The 16,149-nt window shown below is 35.6% G+C and overlaps 1 protein-coding gene across 3 annotated transcripts in view; it reads right to left on the reverse strand.

The window, feature by feature from the left end:
• LOC109045648 (follistatin-related protein 4-like) overlaps positions 1-16,149 on the reverse strand; it is a 179,128-nt gene that overhangs the window by 56,239 nt on the left and 106,740 nt on the right. For all 3 annotated transcript variants that reach the window (XM_042747686.1, XM_042747687.1, XM_042747685.1), the window contains exons 5-6: positions 6,817-6,998; positions 5,956-6,076 (exon numbers count right to left, since the gene is read on the reverse strand). In XM_042747686.1, coding sequence (XP_042603620.1) covers positions 5,956-6,076; positions 6,817-6,998 — 303 coding nt within the window. The remainder of the gene's footprint in view (positions 1-5,955; positions 6,077-6,816; positions 6,999-16,149) is intronic.

Consider the following 16,149-nt stretch of genomic DNA (forward strand, 5'->3'; position numbering starts at 1 on the left):
ATTCTTTTTCAATTCAGTTTGGATGGCTTTTTATCTACTGTAAGCATGCGAATACAGATATATCAATGTGCATCGGATCGCTTAGTAAAGTAGCAGCACACCTCTCCTCAACAAGAAATTTGATTTGTGGAATCATTCATGAATGAATCGAGCCTGCCGATAACCAAAGAGGCTGCAAAAATGCACATTTGTCAAACCTTTTGCCAGCCTCTGAAACCCTTTAAGGTTTGGGAGAATTCCCAGACACACATTTACACCTCCTCCTCCTTTGCACAAATTTGATTTTTACAGAGATAGCGGTGGCTCAGACTCTTCCGGATGATTCGCATTGTGGCACGCGTTACAGGACGCATGGCTGATTTTATTCTGGATGACAGCTGGCTCTTCACATCGGGCCACAATGGATGCAGGACAGGACATGACAACATCGTAATGACAGCAGCGGCTTGTGTGCATCTGTTATGAGGAGAAAAGGGCATTAAAACTTAAATCCATTTCAAGACACGCGGTAATTAATTAAACATGCACGACTGGCATCCTTAGTTACCACGGAAACCGTCCAGGTGCAATTAGTCACTAAAGCTGATTTGGGTAAACAACAACTTCAAAGAACAAGAACTTCACGCGCCTGCCAGAGCGAATACAAATGTGCTTTATTCTGCGAATATTTCCTAAACTAGCAAAATGCCAAGACAAATGTGCGCCTCAAACCCAGTCTGTGTTTCATTCATCTGGAGTGTAATCACTAGCTTTATTCACAAACATAAACAACTTCAAGTCCCTTGTGAAAAAGAAGTCTGCTTAATTGTATTTAAAGTGCACTCGTAGCATTTATTTATTTTTATAAATTGTACTTGCAAATAATAAAATATTAATGCAATTAAAGGCCTCTTAAGTGACTTAAAGAGAGAGTTTTTCATGATTATGTTTGACATTATTACTAAGTGCACAAATGAAAAAAAAAATACTCATGCTTTAAATTACACTTAGTTTGATGTGTTAACTAACATACTAAAACGTGTAAAGTACTTGATTATTGTAATTATAGTTTTAACTTTTGCGTTATTTTATATTACATTTAAAGTTATCATATTTTAAATGTATTACATCATTACAAATGTGCAGTTTTGATAGAAATTACATTAAAGTACATTTCAGTTTACCACAAGTGCTTGTTAATACACTTGAACCATATTTCAAAGTCAATAAAATTAATTATGAAATTATATATAAATATGTCCTTAAGTCCTACTTAAGTGGGGTTAAAGTGCATTTAATATCAATTTAAACTATAATACATTTGCATTTGATTGTAAATGACATGCAATTAGTTCAGTTCACATTTAAGTATATTTTATAAACTTTATTATGCTAAAGGGATTCAATAAAGTATGCTAAAGAGTACTTTTTTTCACAGGGGTTATCTTGACAGCATTTTGAGGCTTCATAGATGTGCTCTTCATTTGAAAGTATGCAAAAACATAAATGAGGTGTATTGGAAGAAGACAGCATTAAGCAGCATCTCTCATAAGAAACCAACCCCAGAATGCCCTGTGGAACAAAACTTTCATCCAAGACTGAAAAAAGTCACAGTAAAATGTCAGCTATGTATGCTCATGTTAATAAAAATTGACTATCTGACACAATATTTGCATGTAGCATATATTAATGGACATTATTAGAGTACTTTATCAGCTTACTTAGCCACATGCTAACATCAGACTCGACTGGAATCACAAATCCAGATTTTGTGTGGTGTCTGGAGCAGGCTACTTCAATTCAAATGAGTCACTTTCGAGATTCACTTCAGTAGGTAAGTGAGGCGCTGACAGCAGAGCTAGAGTCTCCGTTAGACATGTTTAATTAACTCCTTGTCCGATTCAGTAATTTAGCTTGATATGCAAAACCCTCTCTTGACCCGCCAGAAAGATCGGTCAGACGGGACAGACCTTCAGCGCCGCTGTCAGGCACAGGAGCCCTGCTCTCAGCGGGACCTCTTTCTCAAGCAATTACACCCGTTCACTCGGTCCCGCACCCAGCTGCTCTTTATCTCTGCCTCTTTGGCAGTGAGACTCTTTGCCGGAGCTCATCGATCGTCTATCTCAACCGGTCAGGCTTCGGCTGGTTAGATTCAGCAGGTAGCGGTGATTATTTTTCAGAGGCTCTTATATTTGTCCTGTCTGGGGTGTCACAGCTCGGGATAGTCACTAGTGAAGGCGGGTTTGGTGTCTCACTTTTTGGTTCCCATGCAGACTCTGGATTAATGCAGATGGGCACTGACAGCGCAGCTAAACGTCTTTATAATTCCAGTGCTAATGGAAGCCGTGAAAACAGACTGATGCTCCTGTCGCAGTGAAATCTGCCCCTCATGCTCACTCTTTCTCACATCCCCCTCCTGCCCTTGTGAAAAAGAAGTGTGCTTAGTTTTATTAATTAAAATCTGAAAAGAACATACTGTACTTTCAGAAATGATATAAATGAAATTAAAGGAAGCTTAAGTGTACTGTTAAACATGGAGAAATGTGTTAAGAAGCGTACTCTCTGAAAGAAACTTATTTGGATGTGTGGACTAATATATTTATGCACAAGTAAAGTACTTGATTATAATTGTATCAGTCACACATTAGTTTGGGGATCATTTTTAAACTATAAACTATTAACTATAACTTTTGCATCAGTAGACTCCTACTTTGCTGCTTATTAATATCTAATAGTTGTTCAGTTTAAGGGTTCTAAAATTTAATCATGCATAATACAACATTAATATGTGCTTTATAAGTAGGCTACTAATAAACAGCCAATATCCTAGTAATATGCATGCTAATTAACAATTAGTGAGAAGCAGTCCCTCAACTAAAGTGTTACTATTTTAACTGTAGTGTATTTGATATTACATTTAAAGGTAATATAATTTAAATGCACTAAATTGCAACTTTATAATTACAAATATGTTTAAATATAGCATACACTTTTCAATAGAAGTGACATTAAAGTGTATTTTACTTTACCATCAGTGCTTAGTGCATTTAGCAATATTTCAAATACAATAGAATTATGAAATTACATATAAAGATGTATAAAGAAGTTCAGCTAAATGCACTTAATACGCTCGTCCAGATGCGGGTTTACAGGTTAAACTATAATACATTCTAATTTAATTAGAAATAACATGAAACTAAGTGTCTGAAAACATTAAGTTCACACTTAAGTTCATTGTTTTTAAATGAAATTATTTCTGTAATTAGTACTCTTTTTAAAAGTATGCTAGAGTTCACTTCTTTTCCACAAGGGCATTTGTGTCTTTTTGTACAATATGTGGCTGTTCACAGTGTTCTCCAGCTGATAAGTGTTGTACGTGTGTGTGTGTGTACTTGTGTGTGTGTGTGTGTGAGAGAGAGAGAGAGAGAGAGAGAGAGAGAGAGAGAGAGAGAGAGAGAGAGAGAGAGAGAGAGAGAGAACTGTATTTCGCAACAAAACAGAAAGATCTGACTGTACCTGAAATAATGTTGAGGTAAAGAAAATTCAAAATTTGAAAATGGATTTGTTGATTGAAAGCAGCTCTTAGGTCATTGCTAGGGTATTCTGCCTGGTTTCTAGGTGGATTTTTACCATCTTGCTGATCTTTCGGGTCAGTTGCATAAACATACAATAGCCAGTATGTTAAAACCGTGTCATAAAAACTAGTAACCAAATAGCCATTTGGGAAAAAGGCTTACTTTTTTGGATTGAAATTGGGCCAATGATCTACCTTTTTGTAACATACTTTAAAAAGTTATGACCAGTTTTGCAGAAAACAGATTAGATGACTAACCAATTCTTACTATTAACTAGCATGCATATTACTAGCATATTCACTGTTTATTTGTACTTATAAAGCACATAATCCACACCATACCTAAACGTAACAACTACCTTACTAACTATTAATATGCAGCTAATTAGGAGTTTATTGAGGCAGAATTTGTAGTTAGTGTAATTAAGAGTGTCTGCTTTTTTATTTATTTATTTTTTATCTGCTTTATAGTCCAGCAGTGTTAGTGTTAGGAGTTTGTTCAAATGACTAACCCTACATAAGATAAATGACAATAGTTCTTCTTCTTCTTCTTCTTTTTTTTCTCATTAGTTTCTATTGTTGTCACATTTCTGTCCCAGAAACTGAAGTTTATCATAAGGCTTATAGGTTTTATTTTTGGGGAAAGCACTGAAATCCAGCACTGTCAGATTATTTCAAGCTGCAGTCTTTTCAGATTAATGTTATATGGGCTTTACTCATATTTATTTGCTGTATGATCTGCTCTTATAAACCTCACGTCTGAACAAACTCTAATGTGCAGTGGAAATTTAACAGTGAGTGACCCAGACATAAGATTCCCACGCTTTATTACAGATGAATTCCCATGACTTTCTATGACCTCTCCAGAAACTTACGCTGCCTAATCATAAAAATTCAGTTTAGTTTAAAACCTGCTTTAGTCCAAATTGTATGGCAGTATCACATGCATTCCTAAAAGCAATCCCAGAATGCATTTTGACGTGTTCGGTGAAAAAAAAAAAAAAAAAGTGTCTTTAGTTAAACACAAAAGAAAATATTTTGAAAGATGCTGGTAACCATATTATGTTAATAATCGGTATGCTAACAAGCAACTAGTTAATATTGAGAATTGGTCCCTGTACTATAGTGCTACTGCATTTTCATTTTTGGTTGAACTATCCCTTTAAGCTGTATTTTTAGCAAGCAACTGAGACAATACATGCAAATTTCACATAATAATGACATCTAAACAAAATAATATCACAGAATACACACAGGAACACTATTCACTATTAGTTGCTTATTATCATGCATGTTACCAGCCTACTGGCTGTTTATTACTTATAAAGCACATATTAATTAATTCATTCTGCATAATTTAGATCCCTTAATCCTACACTATACCTAAATTTAACAACTACCTTACTAACTATTAATAAGCAGCAAATTAGCAGTCTGTTGAGGGAAATTATAGTGAATATGTGTTCCCTATAATCTGAAGCGTAACCAAATTGGTAAAAATCAAAAGCTCATGAATGTGCGTATGTTTCATCTCCAGCTCACAGATGGTTGGACACCATGTGTAAAGCACATAACAAAGCATGAAAATGATTTTGTTGCACAAAGAACTATAGGAAACACTAGCATCTTTCCCTACGGATTGAAATGTGCCGAACAAACAGAGGAGCATGGAGAGGGATCTCCTCAGGGACGTTTGTTTGTATCAAACACCTGAGTCGGTCAATTGCAGCAGTGATCCTTCCTCCCTCATTGCGGATGACATCCTCCAAAATCCCAGTGTGGCAACACGCTTAACCTTGAGAAGGGCCTGACCAACACAATGTTTTATTACAGCGACACTCGTACACTCGACCTCCTCACCTGAGAACCAACACTGGCCAGCTGCACACAAAAGCAAAGGGACTGTATAATGACAACAAGCAGTTCACTAAAACACGTCATTAGTGAGGTTAACGACTGGTGCTGGTTAATGGAGCCGTGTTTTTTGCCCCAGCAGTTGAATCTTAAAGTAAGGGTCGCAAGGCACCTCTAATGCTTTGATTGATCTCCTGGTGGAATGGATGGATAATTTTAGTCATAGTTGCTCATTCAGAAAACTGGGACTGTGAATTGCATTGGCAATTCCTGAAACGAATGAAATGAGGGCGTTTGCTTTATGCGGCGTGGGACGATGGATGATACGAGATAATCTGGGCTTGCCATCTCATCTCTCTTTTTCAGCCAAAAGCACTCATCTCTCATCACCGGGCCATGATTAGCATTCATTGGCCCAAAGGATCAGGTGCTCGCTTCACCGCAAATGTGCAAAGCACTTCAGAGAGAGACGTAATGGTGCCTGGCAGACAAAAAATCTGCAGATTTGCCACATGGTGAGAGAGGCTCGTTTGTAGTGTAGGACTCACGGAAGGCAGTGTAGAGCTCCTGAAGGGTCAGGTGACCATCGTTGTTGTAATCATCGTAACGCAGGAGGTCTTGCATGGTGCACTCCATTAAGATATTTTCTAAATGCTCCTTTATGGAGATCTGTAAAAGAACAGGAAGAACTCAGTAACGTGTAATCTGAATTATGTAATCAGATTCCAAAATTAAGTATTTGTAATTACATTTTAAAATGCTCATAATCAGATTACAGTTACTTTTTCTTGATTACATGGTTACATATTATTCACACAATGGCAGTAAATTATTTATAAGATTCTTTGTTTCTATTAAAAATTTTTCTTTCTAAAAATAATAGTGTTTTATTTAGCTTTCACTATATTCACAAATGTCGTATAAATACATTTGCAAAGCATGCTTCTGAATTTGAGGGGAAAAGCACCTCTCAAGCTGTTAGACCATGTGTGAAACAAATAATTATGCAAGTTACTGGTAACCACTGATTCTGGAAATCTGGACAAAAAATATTTCAGGTTTGGAAGACTTTGGGCATGTCATTGCTGTTTTTATTAATGTTTGTTCATGTAATGGAGAGATTCCCAAAGTTTTTTTTTTTTTTTTTTTTTTTTTTTTTTTTTTAATTTATTATTATTATTATTATTAATTTTTCAGCCAAACCCCTTAAAATGAAATATTTACTTGAGATATCTCTGAGGAAGTTTTTAACATTTCGAATAATTTAATAGCACATTCACATGTTTACAGTTTTCTGATCACAGTTAATGGTCACATTGACTAGCAGGAACACAAGTAAAACATTTCTATTTTTAGTGTTCAACTGTTTATATTATTTTTATTTGACATTTTTATTAGTTTTTATTCACCTCTGCCAGCTCCTCACTGCTCAGACGGCCGTCCTGGTTTCTGTCTATATACTTGAACATTGTGTCCACTAGGATCCTCCTCTGGTCCATAGCGTTTGCTTGCCCATCCATGGAGGTCCTGGGCTGCATGTCCAGCAGCATGCTCTTCAGCTTGTTGTACTCCGCCATGGTGCATGTGTCTCCTGTAAAGCACACCAGAGGAATTTAATTAGCGGGATATGACCGAAGGCATTTATGCATTTGCATTTATGCACGGACGTGTGTTTGCGATTTGCATTTTTGGACAGTCGTTCAGTGCAGGGGTCCCGATTAATTCACTGTAATCCTGTGATTTACACCCAAAGACAAAAGGTAAACATTCTCATTTAGACACTTTAGCTGTATCGCAGCTTCTTTCGGCGGTGAGGGATTAGCAAGCATGTTTTAAACTGTCACATTAATTCCCATGCGGCTCTGCAGCACTTATGTCTATAAAAGACGGCGGGGAAAATGAGAACCATGATTAATCAAGTGTGGTAGTGACTGTTTATTCCTCACTGGCAATAAAATTATGCAAACACAGCCCACCCGCTGAGCCGCTCTTTAAGACCCCTCGAGTGGGAGGAAGATTGTTTCTTGTATCCGGCACGGAGGCAGCGCAGAAGATGACAATGCATACAAAGCTCTGTTCGACTGATGAGAGGAGGAAATATGGTATGAATAAGTCATTAGGTGACACTCCTCTACATGACGGATCAGAGCCGCCCGCTGAGAGGAGTCTCACTGCATCTAATGAAGAAAACAGCAGTCAACAGTAACTGATGCTAACCGCCGGCAGCTTCTGACCATCACAGTATACTGCAGGAACTGAACAATCTCAAAAACACACTGGGATGACAGCGTGCGGTGTGCATTATTGGCTACATACACACTGTAAAATTTCATGAGTGACAGCACATTAAAAAACGGGAGTGAATCCCTTAAATTACAGTTTCATGTGACTGAAACCATAGCGCCGGTTTGCCACCTTGTGCATTTGGTATCCACTATGTTTTGAGCACAATAATATTACAGCTACCAAAGACTCATTATATTCACAGATTTTAACTAAAACCACCGTTGACAGAGCCAGCGTGTTTTGCTTATGTTTGGAAGGTCACTCTGCAAAGTACGCTTTTAAAAGGGCTGCCATGTCTGCTTATTATTACTAAGCTTTATTGGGCTTGTTGGTTTGGGCTCAGCTCATAAAGCAATCCATTTTATAAAGTTAATAAAGTAGGCAGGTGCCGACCATGATATTTTACTATGTGGCCTATTTCCAAGATAATGCATTTGGATTTGAGTGTAGTATGGGCTTTCTCTTATTTACTCTTTTTTTTTTTTTTTTTATAGAGAGATCTGGCAACACTAATGAGTTGAATTGTACCTCGTGCACATGCATACATAAGAGACACATCTCTGATATGTGTTTAAATATGTAATTATCAGTTTGCGTCTGTACACACTGTTTAGTATTTATGCAAATGAGGTTGCCACAACCTGCATTTTTCAAGAGACAATGCAGTTGTAGGATGTGGTTGCCACTCCTGTAAATAACTAAACGGTGTGTGTACAGAACAGGATTAAACACTACAAGGTGAAATGACAACTGAATTTAGCTGCAGTGTGCACATGGCCAGAGTGTCTACAGAATAAGTCACACACGCTACTGAAATGAAAATGCACAATTTGAATTGAATTTATATGTGGCACGATAATGCAAATTCCAAAAGAAATTGGAAAGAAAAAAGAAAGAAAGAAAAAGTGGAATGAAATTCCATAAGTCTTACAGTAGCTCAATGCTGTACAGTATTGTAGTTAATAATGCATTTCACGTTTTAAGTATGAATTTCCTACAAAGTTATGCACACAACACATCATACAATAATGTTAACTTTTGTTTTATGGATCATAATATTAACTAATAAAACTAATAAAACAAATGGACTAATCAAATTCCTCTTTAGTTGTCTGATTGTGTTTAATTTACTGCATTTACTTGGCTAAACTAATGTTAGCGACCTGTGACATTTACAGATGGGCAGTGATACAAGTTTAAAAGAGAAACTAGTACAAAAATGTTCATTTTGATATACCATACAAAATTAATGAGACTGCAGTAAAACATAGAATTCTGTTGCTAAACTGCGGGATGAGCTTGATATTAAAAAGCTTAAGTCATGAAAGAGAATTTATAGAAAATACATCAGCCGCAGATATATTAGAGCTTACTAATAACATTTGTCTATACAGGGGAAATCATTCTGTTTTGGCATTCAAATGATATTTCTGTGTTTTCCTGCAGCACATGCTTGTACAGTACATAACCTCAATGTCAAGCCTGTTTGTTAACATGACATCAGGGTCGTCTCCATACACAAACTGCTTTTCTTACCCACGATCCCACCTTGATCAATCACGTACGACTCTGACAGAAAGGTGTTCCGTTTGGTACTTTTCAAACATGGTAATGAAGTACATCTATCACTCAAGTTCTAAGGGAAAGGTCAGTGCTGAAACGCATAAATTGATATGACATGCCATAAATCTGAGTTAATCCTCAAATATATCCTTTTTTTCTCCATGAAAGGTATCACACAGGCCTATAGCTCTTCTTCTTTTTCACTTTCACTTTCACACACACACACACACACACACACACACACACACACACACACACACACACACACACACACACACGTACATGCAGGCAAAATATCTACCATGAAGCACATTTCAGAGAGAGCAATCATGTGACTTAGATTGCATTGCATAAGGTCTGTTTTTTCATGAACACTTTTTTATTCATCTGGTTAAGATGGCACTCAAATAAACTCACAATACTATCAACTAAATTTTAAGGTTAAATAGCACAGTTAAATCACATGGCTGAGCAGACGCTACAATTGCATGTTGACAGAGCTTTTAAAAACACTCTGAAAAACTTTCGCAACAGCAGTGACTGATTCAATGCTCTATTAGGTTCAGTCAGATCCGTCTCTCTTCTCTTTGTCCTGCTGCTATCCAGTGGCCTTTAGACCGTCCAAAATGAGAGATCGCAAGCTCGTCTGATTTCTCTAGAGCTTTAGAACCCGTATCTTCTGACCTTTAACATATTTCTGTTTACATCTCTTTTCTACCAAGAAAGAAAAGTTCATTGGCATTTTGAATGACTAATGAACACTTGATAGGAATGCAAAGATGTGTTATCTAATCAAACAGCATATTTCACAGTGTAATCAGCAGAAGCTCTTCTGTTCCTGAGTGTTTTAGCAGCAGCACGGGACGCCCGTGAAGCCATGCTGTGATGTATAACTGATCAGGGATGTTCAATACATCCTCAACTGTAGTTACACAGCAGGACGCCATGCATGGACATGTATGATCAATCAGTTATGGTGAATAAATTGAATAAAATCTACATAAACCCAATTTATACTCATACTGAAGCTCACGTATGATTATGTAAATGCAATTATTCAAACATATGGCAAGCCATTTTGACATTTAATCCTTAAAACGCATGTATTTTCATACTACTTCTTAGCTACTAGTATCTATTCTATTAGGTAGTATTTATTCATTATCTACTAGTGTTTATTCCTTAGGTACAAGGAACTTTTTAAAGATATTATTCATTAGATACTAGTTCTTACTTATTTGATACTAGTACTTACCGGTTAGGTACCTATTGATACCTATTTAATAAATATTAGTAGTAATGCATTAGGCACTAGTGCTTATTTATTACACAGTAGTATCTTTTGTAAATGTTACTAGTAACAATTATTTTATCTTAGTAGTCACAACTGATTTTTCACTCGTCTTATGTCAAATTATTTTATTTGTTAGAATTATGGAAGCCTGTTTCTGCCACTAGTTAAAAAAAAAAAGTTTTTTTTTTCAGAAATGTGAGATATAAACTATCAATTGCCAGAAAAGAAATCAGAGCTGTGGTATATAAACTCACAGTTCTGAGTTTTTTCTCACAATTCTGAGTTTATATCTCACAAATCTGACTTTTTTTTTCTCAAAATTCTGTCTTCTTTTCCCATAATTTTGAGATATAAACTCGCAAATGCCAGTTATAAACTCCAATTCTGAGAAAAAAAAAAAAAACTATTTTCTTTCAATTACGAGTTTATATCTCACAATTCTGACTTTATAACTTGCAACTGCATGTTATGAAGTCAGAATTGCAAGATATAAACCCTCAAATCTGAGAAAAAAATTATAATTGAGACATATAGTTGCAATTCTGAGAAAAAAAAAAATCTTGCAATTATCTTACAATATTTTGCAATTCTGACTTTATTTCTCAAAATTGCAAATTTATTTCCCACAATTCTGACTTTGTTACTCGCAATACCATCTGATGATTAAGTACTAGTATCTAATAATAGGTAACACTATCTATCTAACAGATAATGAATGAGTACAAATATACAATAAATGATAAAAAGTATCTAATGAATAAGCATGTAGCATATTTTAAAAATGTACTAGTAGTAAAAAGCACGAGTAACTAAAGAATAAGTACTAGTAATTAATAGAATAGATACTAGTAGCTAAAAAGCAAGTAGCACAACAACAGATACTAGTACGTTTTAATGATTAAATGTTAAAATGGCTAGCCATCGAACCAGCTGCATCGAGATTTAATGAATCTAAATCCTTCATATTCTTCATATCATGTAAAGAAACAATAATAATGTGCTGTCATTACCGTGAGGAGCTATTTCTACCTAATGTTGTCAGGCTGATTCAGTCTAGTTAAAAAAATGCTTTTTGACTTGAATAAAACCAATTCATTTATGAATCACTTTGTGAAGTCAACTGACAAACTTTTCTTTACAGTGCTGGCATTGTCTCTGCAGTCTGTGCAGCAACATGATCAAAAAGCATTTCCTGTGATAATCGCTGAGAGCAAAGCATGAAACGTACTAGTGAAAATGAATCCCCTTGAAGTTAGAAAAGAAACTCTTCAGAAGCAGAAGTGTTTTAGTTCAGTATATTAGTGAGAGAATCTGGCCTTTGACAGTCAGACAGTCAGTAACTGTACATATATAAGGTTATAAGCAATATGGCTAATCCCTGTGGATAAATGTCACAAGCTGCAGGAAAGAAGTGCTGCATATATTTAGGTCTCAACTAGTGGCTGCTATTATCCTGTCAGGCATGGCATTTAATTTCAAAATACAGTATTTGCAACTTCAAATGTTCAAAGTATGTAATAAATACCAGATATAAATGCTTCTTTCTCATCTACACCTGAGCAAGGCATGCTGTAATGCAACAATAGCACCAAGGTGAACCCTTTTCTCAGACATTACACAACTGGACAATAACCAAATAAATCCCCCAAATACAGTGGAGACTCACCTGGCAGTGTCCTGACCCCAGATCTGTCACCTGACAAAGGCTTTGTAGGTGGAAACAATTGCACGGCTGTCAAACACTTAATGGATTAAGAGCAGGAGGAGCAGCACAGGACTTGATTACAGTCTCAGCATCAGTGTGCTGCTGCAGGACACTGTATGTGCACTTCAGCGCTTCTAGGGCTCAATCAATAGCACTCAGCCTTTAGCCTTCGGAGGCTTCTGGGTTTTAAATGGACTAACAACAGCTGCTGGACACATCGGCTCATTCTGTGTAGGGGAAAAAATCCAAATCATCTATCATAATGCAAAGATGAATTAACAAACCTACATATGAGAGAGTGGGGCAAGATATCCTTGTGAAGAACTACAGTAAGTGGCCAACCAAAATGCCTATTACCACCGCGTGTACCACCGCGGCGTTAACTGCAAGTCAATCGTGTGTTAAAGTCATTCGCGAAACTACTGCCAGGTGGTGCAAAGGAATGGGTTGCAAACTGACTGTAATTAAAAAATGTTGGTTTGTAAACGGAGATGAAATGAAAAGTAAAACAACAATAACATCATAATATAACATTGTAACATCCTTAAAAACCATTAGAAACTTTACACTGAGTTAATTTCAGAACGTGGGATAGTCTTAGGCTACAGTCTATGCATCAAAAATTAAAAGAAAGACCTTTACACAAAGACTGCATGCTGTTGTTATTAAACAGTCATTACATATCTAGACATATACACTGCATTCCAATTTATTATGCAAGTGACATGTCAATAGGATTTCGGAACAATAAAGGGTCAGATTTTTGTTTGTGTTGTTTTTCACATCTATTTAGATAACTGATAAAAATATTTTTGAGTGACTTAGAGCACAGGATCTTGGTGAGATAAAGATTTATTAAGGAAAGTTTCTGTCAAACAAATGAACTGTATTGTAATACCAGCTGTAAAAAAGCCACTGCTGAGCAGCAGACAGGTGTTTGAAGCTACTGGAGTCTCAAGATCCTCTCCATGCAGACTGACAGTTGTGTGTAAAACTGCGTTTCAGTCACTGCTAACCAAACCTCACAAAGAGAAACCTGCACTCAATTGCATCTAAAAATTACTTTACAAAAAAGCCTCCTCCCCCCTAAAAATTGTGCATGCCTATTCACTTTGTGCACCCTGATGCAGAACCTGCCTCTCGCGTTGCTCATCTGTGGACGATTTAAAAATGTTTGATATAAAGGATGCTGTCCCATTTTATACAGGAATTGTTAAATTGCTTAAATGATTTCTATGAATTAAAGTAACTTAAAAATATGTTGTCATGACTTTTTCATCATATCATTTTTTACAGTGTGATAACGAGCTGTATTCATTTTCAATTTCGGAAACCAAACATCATTTTGTTTTCCTGTTTATTTATTTATTATTATTATTTAATGTTTAATAAAAATAATGTGGCTAAAATAGAAGCAGACACCTTTACGTTAAAACAAAAAAACAAAAACATGACTAGGTCTTGTATTTTGTAATATTTTAATAGAAAACGCCAGATAAAATACAACTACTAACATATAATATTAACAGATAAGTGTTTTTAAAGTGAAAGTGAAAAGCATCTTCAAAAGTACAGACGTCAGTGGTCTACCCTTATTTAACATAATTACATCATCATAAGGGTTGCCAATTAACTTCAGAAATGGAAAAATACTAAGGGCTAATTGTGATTCTTAAATCTTTTATTCTTTAAGAAAATATTGTTTATTATTGTAGAAAATAAGTGTTTATTCTTTAAGAAAATAAGGGACAGAATAAGGGACGATCCAATATTTGTAATGTACAATAATGTAGGCCTATATCTGCCTGCAGTAAAAAGTTCTCAGAAATAATCACATTTGTTTTGCTTAACCCATTTATGTACTATTATTCTAAAAAAACAAATTTAATGTCATACAAAAAATGCCATTGTCCTGAGTAAATTTTACCATTATAGAATTGTGACTTTACAAGGATAGTCATTTAGGAGGTGAAAATACTGTGAAATTACAAATGGAATGGAATTTGAAAGCATAACAACTGAAGGGCTATGAAATGAAAAAAAAAAAAACAATGGTACTTAAAGTTTTGAACTAAAATATTATTTCAACCATACAGCCTGTGAATGAATAAAAATGCATACTTTTCAATAAAAGAACACTTAGAGAGTGTAAATTGCTTCTGGTGTTTGGATTTGTACTTTAATAACGAGGTCCAAGTTTTCAAGTGAATTTTCGAGTGAATTATCCCTTTAACTTTGAAGTTACTGTATATTCATATGATAAATGCAACTTAAGGAGAGCAAAAATATATTATAACCATTGTTTTTCTCCGCTACTACTGTACTTCACCATTTTTATTAATAGCAGCAAATATGGCTGATCTGTCACTATTTGAAGGTTTTCCCTTTGCTATTGAGTCATAGAGCCACTATTTTCCCATACACCCTGCAGGAATCACTATAGAATATGCTGAATTGACATATAATATAGAGCATGCAGAAAAAGCAATAATATAAGGAGATGCAATTCCACGTTTTCTATTCAGTCAAGGTTAGAGACACCTCACAAGCCATCTCATTTCAATAAACTGTGGGGCACAAACACATAAACGTCCATTTATCTGAAACACTGTTCACAACAGTAGTTGGTCCAGAGCCCAATCTCTGTCCCCGAGAGGCTTCTAGACTGATGAACGGCTCCAGACTCGTTCAGGTAAACAGGGTGAGGGAAAGTCGCCGACTGGGGAGCAGAACTAATGAACGATCTAATTAATAAATCAGCATTCACACGCAGATGATGCTCTCAACAATTGAGTCTCATTTGTTATTGTATCTGGGTCAAACGTGTCCCTCGGTGTTGGACAAATCCTCACAGACATGTTATGAATTAGCACAATGGAAGAGATCTGAAGCCGAACTATTATTGTGTTTAACGGGCAGACAGAGCACAACATTTTATAAATTTAAAGTCAACAGGTTTAACTACCCATTTTATTTCCTCTAGACACTGTAAAATTGGTTACCTGCAAGTTATCTTAACTACTTTTATATGATTTAAACCACAAAATTTGTTTTGTTGGTATAAATGTAGGTATAGAGGTTAGTTCAGTGATATTATAGTAATGTAACATTTTTTACTTGAAAACCAGATAGATATTACTATTTTTTATTTTATTTTTATGTGACATATTTCTGAGTGAAACAGGGGATTCGTTCTTCTCCTGAAACAGGTTTTTTTGACTGAAACAAGAAAGATTGGGTAAAGTTACTTCTACTGTACCACTAATGCATTAAAATATTTCATTACTTCCTAAAAAGCAACTACTGTACATGTAAATGCATATAGTTACCTTTTATGAAAAGTAATGCATTACGCTATTTTTACATAACTTTTTCTAATCTGGGCTGGCTTACTTATATTTTTAAGTTATATTTTTGGCAAATGTAAAAGCCCTTTCTGTTTACTTTGTTTAAACATGTTGTCTTATAATTTAATAGTTAGAATGTTTAAACAAAGACTGTAAAATAATAAAGACGGAGAATGGGAGTTTTGTTCTCTGTTTTCATTGCTTTCAAAATAAAAGTCCAACATAACTGTCAAACTGAAAAAAATAAATAAAAATACTGGTCAATGCTGATAATTAAAAAATGCCAAATATTGGCCAATAAATAGGCTTTGGTGAAGTATATATCAGTTAACCACTATAGCCACCCTCTAGCCAAAAGGTAAAATAGTCAAAAAACGTGGTGTATGGGGAGGGCAGGTAAACAATGCCAAACCACTCAACAATATTTCACAGTCACCCTATTGCCATATTTAAGCCATTTCAACCCAATGGCTCCATTTCGCTCTGCTCCTTTAGCTGTCGCATCAGATGGGATGACATGTTTTAAATGGTCCTCTGAGATGGTTTT

Source organism: Cyprinus carpio, chromosome B21 (assembly GCF_018340385.1).
Source record: "Cyprinus carpio isolate SPL01 chromosome B21, ASM1834038v1, whole genome shotgun sequence".
Classification (NCBI taxonomy): Eukaryota; Metazoa; Chordata; class Actinopteri; order Cypriniformes; family Cyprinidae; genus Cyprinus; species Cyprinus carpio.